Here is a 14372-nt window from a genome sequence, read left to right on the forward strand (position 1 = left end):
GAAGTTTAAAGTTAAAGACTATCAGCTAAGGAAGGAAACAGCCTAGTGTAACAATTATTACAAGTCCATCAGCAGAGCTTACAGTCACAGTTCATGCATTTAAAGGAAGTTTTTCTTCGGCGTCATGAGCAAATGAGCTAGATGACACAGGAGGTCCTTTCCACTCCATCTGGTTCTATAGACGTCGGCACTTTAGCTTCTACTGTGCAGTTTTGTCAATTTATATGTTAGTGATTACTTGTGAAAACCATTCTTGTGTACACAGGCTCAGGGAAGCTCAGTCTTGCTTAACAGAGACATCTGAACAGCTGCACATTTGGGTTCACATTTTTATTTTACAGGTAATTAATAAATTATGTAATTAAGAAAGAAAGACCCTATACAGGAAACTTGTGCTCAGACGAACAGTCGCTTACAATATTTAGGCACCAAAACCCATAATCCCACCATTAGAAGACAATTACGTCCACAGACTGTGCCAAATCCTTGGTTGCAGTGGTGCTCCATTTTTGTTGTTGTTAAACGTGATGCAGTGGCAATTCCCTGCTGGGCTATGGAGCACCCAACAACATTGTGTAATGAAGCTCCACTTAAGCAACCTTTTTTTTTTTTTTTTAGAGATTTATTTTGTACAGTCAAGCAGGTCTCAGGGAAGATGAGACCACTTGAGATCTTAAAGAAGCAATGGCATAGCCTGTGTTCTCCCTCAAGGCACTAACAGCAGTGCTGGAATGGGGATGGCAGACATGGCTTGCCACGATAGACTATCCAGGGTTGGGTGAAATTTAAAACTTGTTAAAAGCCATATTTAAAGATGGGAGGTGCAGAGAGGGAATAGTGCTCCAAGTGAAAATCAAGCAAACAGGATAAATGAACAGCAGATCTCCAGAGGAAGACTAGCTAACTATGCATGCTGGCAGCTGTGAGCAAGAATACTACAGAGAACACCAGCAAACCTTGAGTCCTGGAGAAATGCTATGCTGAGCTAAAAGTCTACTAAGAATAAAGAATACAACCTAGTAGAAGTGATCCAGTGGAAACTGAGGAAAGAACTAAACAGTTGTGTGGCAGGAGAGAGCAAGAAGCATACTTGACCAGCCCATACATAAGCACTAGGTGAACCCACCACATCTGACTACATCAACATTACTGAAACTGTGATCAGATCACCTACTGGTGGCACCACCTGACAAGTTACTGGTGAGTTCACCAGGATTGTCAGCTTCACAGTCCTTTGTCTTCCAGATGTGACGGTTGTAGGTCACAAAGTGACACTAAATCTCCACTACATCCTTGAATAGGTGGAATGGGAATAAAGGACTGAGGAGTTGACATTGCTATAAACAGCAGCCAATGTCTTTATTGAATGATCTTCTGTCCTGTCCCACCACTGTTTTGATGGAGGCAGGCTGTGAACAAGACATGCAGGAAAAAGGGGAAGAGCATCTGAGCAAGTGCTTCTTAAACAGATGGGGGGGGTGTTTAACCCCACAAAGCAGCTTTCAAATACAGGCTGGGAGGAGAACAACCAAGGAATGCTACCTCTCCTAGCACAAGCAATCCCCTGGGATTTTGGTGGGGGGAGGGAGGGCTGTTTGAAGAGGGAGAGAAGGGCCTGGATTTGAAAAAGAAAACCAGCTGGATTTTGAAGACATGGATACAAAAGAAAGATAGAAAACATGACATTTCTTTAAAAAGAGCAGAGTGAATTTAGTGCTCTAGAAAGGGAGGGGAGCAGCACCACGACTTTGGTAGAGTTTGATAATGCAAGCAGGTGCTGGGTTTAGTTACGCTTTCGCCACAGCTGAAACAATGTGATTTAACCTTAACCCTCAGGCCCCATTGCCAGTCTGTGCATCTGTTGAGGAGAGCAAAGACAGTCACACCAGACTGTATGGGGGCTTGGGCAGACAAACAAATGAAGAGTAAAACCAGCTCATTTTTAACATTTGATCAGAACCAAACTGTGAAGTTTAAAAGACAGAGGGGAGTACTAATAGTGTACTGATCTTTGAAATCACTTAATAAAAGTGCTCCAAACCTTAGGCCCCTCAGGTTTTTTGGTAAGAATGCTCCAAAGCCTTTCATAATGTGTTCTCGATTCTCAACTAAACCCACTCCAGTAGCATCCTACAAAATAAGGGGTGAATTTGGCACACAACCCATGATTCCTTAGGGCTGCAGATTTCTTTATGATGAAAATGTATTCCTTACAGCTTTCAAAATTACAGGACTGACAGTACGTATCTCACCGCCCACTTCACCCCTCCCAAACAGCAACACAGTTGTCAAAACTCACAACAGACTTATGTTCAAAGTGAAGACTGCATGTCTGTCGTCATCACTGGGACTATTACTTCCAGTCCTAGTCACACTGAAATCTTACTTCAGCTGGATTTTTTGTCACTTTGGCTAGGGAGGTCTGGACAGCTGGAAGAGAGCTCCTCAATCATTTTCTGTTTTCTTCTCTGTATCAATTTTCCACCTGTGAAGCCCAATACCCCACCACCAAGTGCAGCTGCAATTCCTGCCACTTTGAAGCCTGCGAGGAGACCAATAGGACCCCCCACCACTCCACCAATGAGTGCACCTGCCACAGGCAAAGCTGCCAGCTTATATTTTGCAGCCTGTAAAAGAAAAAAAATCTGTTTAGAACACACACCTGTGGTGATGTGCATTTCCCCCTCATTACTCTTGGCAATACACCTCGAATTCTTGGTGCATAAATAAACCTTACAAATTACAGTTTTTTTAAAATACACTATTCCACAGTAAGAGAGAATGTGCCCAACTGCTTCAAACTTGAGCTATCCCATATATGCAGTAGGAAAACAGATCATTTTAATTGCTATTGGTTGATTTTATTTGCAATATAAAATCCACTGTCTGGCCTACATAATTCAAACAAATGTAAGAATTGTAATCTGCCCAGAAACTTTCCACTAACATGCCGAAGCTCTATTTGCGGGTTGTTAAAAACTATTAGTGATATAAATGTGGTTTAGTATCACAGCAGCATGTGTCCCAGGTATCCTTTCATGTCACGCTCATTTGACTCTTCTGAGCCAACCAGTGAACACTCTGCTGCCTGGTTTTGTAGGTATTCCACTGAAAGCAGCAGCAGAACAGCGGTCTAATGAGGCTTTAGGCCAGAGAAATTTTGTTCTGGCAGACTGCATGTAATAGAACATTACAAGAGATTGATTTTTTTTTTCACGACCTATGTGTCATTTCTTCCTTATTTCCTTAATTGCTGGTTCCCTCAGCATTAAAGACGGCAGATCAATTGGGTTAATACAGAAGATTGCTGGGAGGCAGAGTACCATTGATTCACCAGCGGGAATAGATCCCTACCTTCCCCAAGTTTTTGGTTCCCTCTTCAACATTCACAGTAGCACTGCTGACATGGTCTTCAATCCTGTCAATCTTCTCCTGCTGAGACTAGATGCAAAGGAATGAGGAGTGAGGTTACCTGCTGGGAAGCAGCAGTAAGCCAATACACACTATTTTAATGCCTGTAATCAGGGCCCCACAGCAGCTTTCATCTGCTACACACTCTAGCCATGCAGCCTTAATGGTAGTTCATTAATAGCATCTGATAAACCAAGCTGTAAGTACAAAACCACTTCCAAAAAAGAATGTAACTATGAGGTAATAAAATGGAGTGTTATTATACAGAGTATTGATACGGTTAAAGAAAGAGCAGACTAAAATGTATTCTTATTTAATCTACTGTTATATGAATGGATGAATTTGCATCTCAGGGAAAAATCCAATAAATCCAAACAAGCATTTATGCTTCATGCTGAGTTTCATACTCAAAACAATTCCTTTTCTAATAAGAGTGGGTACAAGGCAGGCACACATTGTATTACACACAACATTTCCTTGATTGATTAAAGAAATCCCAAAAGCCATGATTTACCTATGAAACTATATTACGTTAACGTAACCCTACCGATCTAATCTCCCAACTATGCTGAAAATACACCGAAATTGCACATCCATCCTCTGCTTTATGTTTGTTTAATTTATGCAAAAATGCTCCACTTTCCCCAGTCAGTCACACACTTACTGCGAGCCCCCTTGAGCTTTCGGTGAGCAGCCTCCCTCAGCTGCTAGTTGGAAATGAGATACTTCTTCCCATCTTTTGTAAACCACAGCAGGACCCCAGTCTCATTCCGTCACAAAGCACAATAGGCTGACCAGCATGCAGTTTAAAATGTTCTGAATTTAAGATCTCTGTTCAGAACAAGCTTTGTTTTAATCTTTCTAGTGCAATGGCTGAGCCCAGTTCTGTCAGAAGTGGTGTAATGAATGTCTGTGGCAGACATGTAATAAGCCATGTGTATAATGGGAACTGATGATCTTGTGATTAAGAAGTGGGAATCAGGCGCCGAGTTTATAGTCCAAGCTCTGCCACAGTCCTCGAGACCCTGGGAAACTTCTGTAATTCAGTTTCCCTTTTTAAAGGAATAGAGAGAATACTCTCTCGGCTCTCAAGGGTATAGCGAGTCTTCAGTCATCATAAAGTGCTTTGAGATCCTCAGATGGAACACACAATAGAACAGCAAGGTATTGTCAATATGTATTGCATTCTACAGCAGTATCTCAGCCACACAAACTCAGGGTTCATATTTCTCTGCCAATTTTAACAGAAGAGCAACAGCAGCCCTGAGAAGATGGTGTTCTGTCTCCACTTCTTCCTGCTCTCTCTTCATCTCCCACCTTGTTTCTCTTACTTAGACTGTAACTTCATTATTTCTAAACCAGGACTTGGGCCATATTGTGATGCTGTGATATTTTCTGGGGAAGCAGTCAAAGTGTCTGAAAATCCTATAGGTATCAATCTTCCAAAGGTGATGAGCCCACTAACCTCCACTGAAGTCACTGTAGGTCAGGCCCATATTGTGCATGAGCAGTGCATAATTTTCCACTTAAAAAAACCCAAAACAGCCTATTGAGATGTGCACCCAATAACGATAGTTTTAACCACTGATAACTAACTAGGGTGCCGTGTTTGGAGGGCACCCAAACAGTGTTTCCACCCACGTGTTTTTACACATACAGCCAGATGGAAAGAGATACTGACCATTAACGATGCATTACTGACTTAACCTATACTTAACCTAAATTGTTTTTAGGCACTCAAACCAATTTATGCATCCTCATAAGGAAGGTGAACCAATTTAACCGAACAGTTTCTAAACCCATGTAAATTAAATCACTGCAATTTCTGTGTGTACACAATCTATCACGAGGCAGATGAGAGATAGAATAGATGGCTCATGTGTGCGCATACAGAGTTTCTTTCCACCACAACATCTCGTAGGAGAGAAGAATGTGGGTGAAACTTCAGATCCTTCCCTGAAGTCCTGACTAAGTAAGCAAAAACACAAATCGTGTTCAGTGGAGTCTCTCTTGGACTTCTCACCACAACCAGAAATGCTGAGAATGTGTGGAAACCAGTAGGAAAACTGTTCTAATGTTCACACTCTCCAGTGGTTAGTATGATGCAAAGGGAACCTGACAAAGGAATTTGGATTGAAAACTATCTCCATCAGCAGCTTCTTTGTCGGCAAAAATTAAAGACTATGGAGCAGCTAACAGTAGTTTCTTTAAAGTAAGGAATCAAGATACAAAGAAAAATTGCCAAGACAGGATCAGAATCAAAAAGGGCTCAGTGGTCAAGAGGCATGCAGCATGGAAGCTGTTGATACACAGAGAGAATAGCATTAGTGTCTGTTATTCCCCAGCAAGCTTCACAGACCTCCTCATGGTGAGGCAATTAAGCATGTTAAGACAGTGCTACTGAATGCTCCTAATTGCTGCAACATGGTGCGTGAAAACCAAGGGTGAAGAGGGGACCTACCTTAAAACTCACTCCTTGAGAATGTAATGTAAATCTTTATCCTGAAAACCTCATGAGGGCTTTCAATACAGTACTGCAGTGTAACATGACAACATTCTTAAATGGACACTGTCAAGATAGACAGTGGATAATGAGGCAAATTCCTTACCCCAGTTATTAATAGTTTAGATGATCAAAGGTCATTTAGCTCCAATGAACTAGCACATGCTCCTGTTCCTCACTTAACAAAATGGAAGTTTTATCTATTGACCTCAGGGGCCTGATCCTCACACTACTGATTTTTTTTCTTCGTCAAAGAATCTAGATTTTCCAAAAAGGGAGAATCTGCCTTTAGTGGGAGTTTACATGTAAAAGGAATGCAGAACCAAGCCCAAGAGTTTGGGTCTAGCTTTTGTACTGTTATCTCCCCCAAACGCCTATATTTTATTGAAATGCATAAGGATGTGTGCACGTATGTATACATACTATTTAAGAAAGTGCCAGATTGACAGACTTGGAAACATGAGTTCTCTACAGTATTTATCCATAGATAAAATACAGCACAGACATCCAGAGTGCAAACTTCCCTCGCAGCCTTGAAATCCTGATTAGGAAGGACCATTCTATGACTCCATTCAGTCACTGTCATTTTCCTGAAGCTACTAACAAGGGCAAAATGTGACAGGACTTCTGTGCCCTAATAAGTGGGCTGAGACAATTTCATATTAGGCTGCTGAAAAGCCATTGGATAGTAGCAACTTAGTCTGACTTCAGATCAGCGACAAAAGTCTCCACTATCTCTTTACCAATTATTTGAGCCACTCAGTCCTCCAGGCTTTGTCTTTATCAATTCTTTATCTAGAGTTTTAGATTAATACTTACATTGACTAGTAAAGAGAAGTCAGTCACCAACTGGCTGAGTTGAATCAAGTCCTACAAATAAAAAATGATTTCTTATATATTTGCTTAAAGAAAAGGAACTTAAATGGGAATATAAGGGAGCTCCAACGTACCTCTTCTAAAGTTTCCCATGATTCAGCAGCATTTTCATCCTGAGGAATTTCAGGGAGTGGGGAGTACACCTGAATAAAATTCTGAGAAGTGTCCACAGCTCCAGTGTTATACAAAGGCTCTGAGTGAAAACATGATATTTATAAATGCATGTATTCTATTAGAAAACAGGTTGCAAAAAATTCTTTGTCTTCCCATATCTTAATATCATTTGAGAATAACATGACAATTGACCCAATTCAAGCCAGATAATAGCCCTAAAAAGTTTATACGAGCAAAGTTCTATTCTGAACACCACAAATCTTATTTAAAAAATTGTGCTTCCCCCCAAAAATATTAAATTTCTTAGAACAGACACACTCCCCAGGTTTGCTCTGAAAACAATTATCAAACTATGCTACTTAATTCGGGTTTAATTCATTTTGTATGTATTATGTATTTTAAAATTTAGCAAAAGAATCTAAAGCCTGGGCTAAGCACTTTTTATTCATATAGGATAGATATAAACAAATAATTCATGAAATCAGAGCGATGGTTCACATAGTTATGGTTAAGTGCACCATCGATTTGATTTCTAGTCCATCTTTCCCACTCTGAGCCAGCAGGAACTAGGAAAGGACGACCCGCTAAAGAAGAAGAACAATGAAACCCTGCTAACGCTAATAAAAGAGTAGTAGAGTGTTGCTCAATTCTAAACCCTAAGACCAGTTAGATAACAGCACCTTGATTACAACAATGGGCTTTTAAGAGGCTGAAAGTATGGAAGAGGGATGTCAAATACGTGACGAGAATGCCCTCCCCCTTCTCCTCTCCATATACACACACAAAGGAACACAGATGTGGGGCGGGGGGAGACAGGGGATGCTATTTTGCAAGGAACAGCTAGAAAGGTCACTTTATAAAGTAAAGTAATCAACCAGAACCTTGTGCATCTCTCTTACATCAACTGTACCTGGTACGTGATACAATGGAGACTGAACAAGATACGCTTCCAAAACCTTCATAACAAATTCAGGTTTGGTCAAAGCAACGAGAATAGTGAACTCTAGTTCTTTTATTCCCCTAGTTTTAAGGTTTTTCCCTTCTCTCAATAATTCTATATTAAGTCTTTTATATAACATCACTGTGGAAATAAAACTAAATTAATACTTAGTTTTGAAGGAGGCATGGCCTAGTGATCTGAGCACAAGGCAGGGAGCTAGGAAGCAGGCTGCAATCCAACACTGGATACCTTTGTGACCATGGGAAAGTCGCTTAGGGCCCAATTTTTCAGAGATGCTGCTCACTAAGTTCTCATTGGCTTTAACTGGAGTTGTGAGTGACCAGCTCTTCTGAAAAAAATCAAGCCATTTAACCTTTTGGTCTCAGTTTCCCTATCTGTAAAAGAGGATATTACTACTAATCGTACAACTTGTGTGGCACGTCTGAAGTAGCGCACTGTACAGCAAAAGAATTTCTGCGGTGTAATAAAAAGCTCCCAACAAATACAAGTCAAACAATAGATACAGGCTACCAAGATCTGTAAGATGACTAGCTCAACCGTATTATCTGCTTCAGACACCTCTGCAATAGTATAAAGACATGTTGGAAGGGGTGAAGTGTCAATTTTAAACCCTACGTTTTCTTGCTTTTGAAGGTTTAAAGAGCAATATCAGTTATTAAATGAAGTTGGAGGCAGTTTATTTACATTCTGATTAACACACATATTGCTCTGGAAGCCTTAACACCACACTCTCTCTTCTTTCCACATGTTAAAGAACAGTTAGATACAGCAGCCTTATTGATTACATGCCTTTCCCATTTAGAATGTAAGCTCCTTGGGCCTGGTCTGCCATTTACTATATTTTGCAGAGCACCTAGTACAATGAAGTTCGGACTTGGCTGAGACCACTAGGTACTACAATAATATAAGTCTTAAATAATAATATAAAGCCACACAAGGGTGGATAAAAACGGGGGGGGGGGGGGGGGGTATAAAAAATTAGAAATAGGATCTTTTATTTCAATTAGATTTTTGTTGATTGTCTTTTATTTACATATTTGAAATTTAATTTTAATTTATGATAAACTACATGTACTATAATCCATTAGAATAATTTAAATTAAAAATAAGTATGTTGTATCAATGAGCCTTCCTCAGATTTTAATGAGGTAAAGGGTGTTGCTTTTTTAATTATCTACAGAATCAGGGGGAAACCAATCTAATGTTTGAGGTCAACTCAAGGTTTATAAATATGTCGTAAGGGTATATGCTGCATTAAAAATCTATATTATTTTCACTCTTTACAATGGAGCACGTTATTTACTTTTTTCCAAATGTTTAAGTACTTTCAGTTTCTGTTGTACAGAAAAGCTTTTGCCTCAGTCACTTTTGGTTTCAATTTAGGTAGCAAGTGCACAAAGAAAATTATCTTCCTTTGGACTAGTTCATTCAAAACTGAGAAACAAAAAGGGAGCTGAAAGAGCAGGAAGGCTTGTTTTCCTTTTCCAGTCTCTGAATAAAAAACAGATGGGAGATGAAGGACATGGGGCCAGATTTTCAAAGGTATTTAGGTACAAAAAGATACAGCTAGGTCTAGTCAGATTTTCAAAAACCACTAAGCAGGTTAGGCTCCTGATTCCCATTGTTTTCAAGGCCCACTGATTTCGTTAGGGGCCTAAGGGGATTTTTGAAAGTGTGTGAATAGATTAGGTACCTATTTGTTCTTTAGACACCCGAATACATTTGAAAATCTGGCCTATGGTGACCAGAAACAATCTGTCAATTCACCAACTACAGTTCAAACTTCTTTTGATAAATCAGATAGTTTTAAATGCAAAACATGTTTTAATAAAAACTTACTTTTTTTCTTATGTAGCCAACACTTTTAAGGTGGTTTTATTTAACTCATAAACAATTTTAAAATGTATATTTTAATTTAATTCCAATTTCCATCCAAATGCAGCTTGACGTGAATCCCAAATAAAATTTATTAATTACCCGGTATATAAGAAACATGTCTCTCAACATTTTCTGACATTTTTGACATTAAAAAATGTCAAAATTAAGAATCTGAATAGATGTATGGCAAACTATATAATTGCTTAAATGTGTGCAGATATGGTGTGTCCTGCTGGTATGCAAAAAATTACCAAATTTTGTGTAAAGGCTATATTTGGGTGCAAATCAGAATGTTTAAATGGTTACCAACCAATGAGAATAAACCCTCCATTAGGAAAATAACTAAAACTTACAAATTCAAAACAATCAATTATTTAAATTAAAGTTTGCTGCTTGGTGATTTAAATTAATCCATCCTGCAGGCAACCATCACTGAAATAAGAGTCTTTCACAAATAGTTTTTAAGAACTGCACAAATATACGTATCCCATCATATATATGGTATTTGGGGGAAAAGATGGTTCAAAACAGTGCAAATCTTGGGCCTAACAACCTTGACAGTTTAAACGTTTGCTTAGTAGAAAACAATGCAGTTAAGGTTATATTCCCTGTGATTCAGACTTTAATGTTATTTAAATGTACCTTGATTGCTTATATTAGGCTTGATCTCCAGCAAAGTTCTGTGAAGCTCAAAAACTTATTTCTTCCATCAACAGAAGTTGGTGCCATAAGAGATATTACCTCACCCACCTTATCTCTGTCATACGTCCAGACCTGGCAGAATTCAATTTTTTTACAAATAATTTCAACAGATAATATTAATGGTTATTGTTAGGCCTTCCTTTCTATTTTTAATCAATCTAAATTTTCACAGTTACAGGAAATAATGGGGGCTGGGGACAGACAATTATTTAATAACAGTAGTTGTTGAGATTCAAAAAGTTAAAGCTTTATAAAGCTGTTACATAAGAACGGCCATACTGGGTCACACCAACGGTCCATCCAGCCCAGTATCCTGTCTTCTGACAGTGGCCAATGCCAGGTGCCCCAGAGGGAATGAACAGAACAGGTAATCATCATGTAATCCATCCCCTATCACCCATTCCCAGCTTCTGGCAAACAGAGGCTAGGGACACCATCCCTGCCCATCTTGGCTAATAGCCATTGAATTTATCTCCATGAATTTATCTAGTTCTTTTTTGAACCCTGTTATAGTCTATAAGGCTATAAGAAATGCTACTGCTAAGCAGAAAAGACACTTACAGCGTACTAGTAAGAGAATTGAAAGAGAAGAGAAAGGGAAGGATGGGAAAAAAAAACCCAATAATATATTTGTTCTCTTAGCTAAAAAGAACAGTCTTTTTTACAAAACAACTTTGGCATGAAACAAAAATACAACACTTCATACCTAACCAGCAGCTTTGTTTCAGTGACATGAAACCCGGGAGATTAGCCTGTAACATTGAACATGGTAAACAGATTAGCAAAAGATCAGTCTTTTATAGGGCTAAATTAATTTCTGGTGAAATTCCAAAGAGAGCTACATCAGGGATGAATTTGGTCATTTGAATTTTTGTTGTTGGAGTATGCCTGACGCTGGTGGCTGACGTGAATCAATGGTGTATGCTGTTGTAGATCTAAAGGCTAGGACTATAACAGGGTTTAAAAGAGAACTGGATAAATTCATGGAGGTTAAGTCCATTAATGGCTATTAGCCAGGATGGGTAAGGAGTGGTGTCCCTAGCCTTCACAACATCCTCTGGCAAAGGCTTCACAGGTTGACTGTGCATTGTGTGAAGAAATACTTCCTTTTGTTTGTTTTAAATCTGCTGCCTATTAATTGCATTGAGTGACCCCTAATTCTTGTGTTATGAGAAGGAGTAAATAACACTTCCGTATTCACTTTCTCCACATCACTTGAGATTTTATAGACCTCTATCATATACCCCCTTAGTCGTCTCTGTTAAAACACAGATTGTCAACATCACATTAAAATATACAATGTAAATATCCTTAAACTATTTCTCAAACAGCATTTTTCTTACTTTACATATCTGTAAATTCTGATTATCCATGGGAAATATTTTTTCCATCAGTTTGAATGTACGATGAAATTGACGCTTACCAGTATTTCCCAAAAAACCCCTAATTCTTCCAATAATCACCACCCCATGCAGAGTGTCAGATGTACTACATGTACATACAAACACATTTGGTAAAAAAAGATTCCTTTTAAGGAACAGCAATATTAAATATCTATTTTGGGGAAATGAAGAAAGTACCTCAGCCTTAAATAAAAGCACATAACACATTAATGCCTCAGCAATACACAAAAATAAAAAAAATAAAACTGCCCAAGCATCTCTCACTTAGTTCACATTGGTGCAACAGACCAATGTTGTCTGCTTTCTGCCATGGAAATACTGATTGAGATCTACAACAGCATACACCACTGATTCACGTCAGCCACCAGCGTTTTTTTGCTAGTACCGACCTTAGCTGTTTTGCACCAGCTAACAGGAACACTGGGTGTCTGGGACTTGAAGTGGGTGCCCATGCTTCAGGGTCTAATGCAGAGGTGGGCAAACTACTCCCCAGGGGCCTCATCTGGCCCGCGGGACCATCCTGCCCCCGGCCCTTCCCCCACAGCCTCAGCTTGCCATGCCACCAGTGCTCTGGGTGGTGGGACTGCGAGCTCCTGCCAGGCAGCGCAGCTGCGAGAGCCACCAGCCTGCCCCGGTGCTCTAGACTGCGCAGCGCTATGGCTGGCTCCAGCCGGGTGGTGCGACTGCCAGTCCTGGTGCTCTGAGCAGCATGGTAAGCGTGCGGGGAGTTCAATAAGGGGCAGGGGGTCGCAGGGGGCAGTCAGGGAACGGGGCGGTTGAATGGGGCAGAGGTTTGGGGAAGTGCAGGACAGTCAGGAGACAGGGAGCAGGGGACAGGAAGGGTTGGATGGGGGTGGAGTCCCGGGGGGGCAGTTAGGGGCGGGGGGTCCTGGGAGGGGGCGGTCAAGGGACAAGGAGCAGGGGGGGTTGGATGGGTTGAGGATTCTGAGGGGGGCAGTCAGGAGGCAGGAAGTGGGAGGGGGTGGATAGGGCACAGGGCCAGGCTGTTTGGGGAGGCACAGCCTTCCCTACCCAGCCCTCCATACAGTTTCGGAACCCCAATGTGGCCCTCAAGCCAAAAAGTTTGCGCACCCCGGGTCTAATGCTCCCCTCACTGATTTCTCAAGAAGGTACAACTTCAACTATCAGGGTCAAAAAGGAACAGCATACTGAGCAGCAGGCTGGTACATGGCTATCACTAAGACAAAAAAGGCAGCAGCTATGACCATCTATAAGTGGGATGAGTCTGTCATAGGATGATCTGGGTTTGAAGCCTGAGGGTACTGAATGCACCATTTTAGATTAAGGTGGGGTACAAAGCGCTGAGGAGAAAGTACATTTAAAAAAAATTTTCTTTGCAACAAATTAATAAAAAGGAGGGTGGGGGGAAGAATTTATTGGGAATTAACCCAAGCTAACTGACTAGAAGAAGTCACAAGAAGAAAATTCCACTAAGGAGTAGAGGGCGAACTCTGCTTTCCAACTGATGGTAAGAGGGAACCAAAGGACGGTTGCGGCCATTCCGCACTTTATGCTCTAAGGGTGAAGGCAGGGGGTCAAGAGGACTTTGGTAAAGACCTTTGAGGTGGCAGAGGGGCCAAAGGGTAAGGATGCAATACTGATAGTGGTCTCTGCCCAATCACAAAATTTGAAAACATCCATGTGAGGGGTGTATGACAATACGAACATAAGTTTCCTATAGGTCAAGGGAGACAAACCAATCTACAACATCCTGCACATTACCTGGAGTGAGAGCCCTGCATAACGGGTTACAATTAATGCCCCACATACGCTTGCATGACAACAGCCCCCACTATGGATTTTCCACCTCTAAAATGATTTTCCACTGACTGATAGCAATCCAGCTTTGCAAGCTTCCACGGTGCGATCACCACTTGCTTCTCAGTTGTCAATGCAGCTTTCATTCTGTTGTCCATGCTCAAATGTGGCATACAGATCCAGGAACGCGGCCTTTTGCACCTGCAAGTACTGCAGCCACTTATCATCCCAAACCTCCATCATAATGCAATCCCACCAGTCAGTTGCTTATTTTTTAGGCCCAGAAGCAGTCCTGTAGCTGATCTGTAAATGCCATCAACCTTGAATTGTTTTTCATTATGTCCCTTACCAATCTGTCCTCAAAGAAATTATCATGTGCCCTTTTGTTGTGGTACTTCTTGCAGTTCTGCAAGTGCCAGAGGATTGTTTGTCCTGCATTTGCAGCATCAATGACAACAGTGCAGAGCTGTGTGGGCTCCACTCTTCTGACTGAGATCTCGGATAGCGACAAGTGCTTTGTGGGTGTGTGGGATTTTAAAAAGGCAAAAAAATTATGGGTTAGTCAATAACCACCTCATGGTATTATGAGATAGTGAAAGTTGCATGATAGGAACTTCACCTTGTGCTCCCAGCCCCGCAACGGGAATCGTGTGCGCCCCACAACACATTGTGAATATTCCCCAAAAGGCATTGCACTGGAATGTGGCACACTGGGATACGTACCCCTGGTGCACTGCACTTAGCA

General features: G+C 40.9%; 1 protein-coding gene across 5 annotated transcripts in view; it reads right to left on the reverse strand.

Annotated features, from left to right (window-relative positions):
* Positions 1-315: 315 nt before the first annotated feature.
* Positions 316-14372, reverse strand: part of STX17 (syntaxin 17) — a 92995-nt gene continuing 78938 nt past the window's right edge. For all 5 annotated transcript variants that reach the window (XM_077810870.1, XM_077810872.1, XM_077810869.1 and 2 more), the window contains exons 5-8: positions 6865-6983; positions 6734-6784; positions 3355-3441; positions 316-2627 (exon numbers count right to left, since the gene is read on the reverse strand). In XM_077810870.1, coding sequence (XP_077666996.1) covers positions 2388-2627; positions 3355-3441; positions 6734-6784; positions 6865-6983 — 497 coding nt within the window. In that variant the 3' untranslated portion in view covers positions 316-2387. The remainder of the gene's footprint in view (positions 2628-3354; positions 3442-6733; positions 6785-6864; positions 6984-14372) is intronic.

This window comes from Eretmochelys imbricata, chromosome 2 (genome assembly GCF_965152235.1).
Source record: "Eretmochelys imbricata isolate rEreImb1 chromosome 2, rEreImb1.hap1, whole genome shotgun sequence".
NCBI lineage: Eukaryota > Metazoa > Chordata > Testudines > Cheloniidae > Eretmochelys > Eretmochelys imbricata.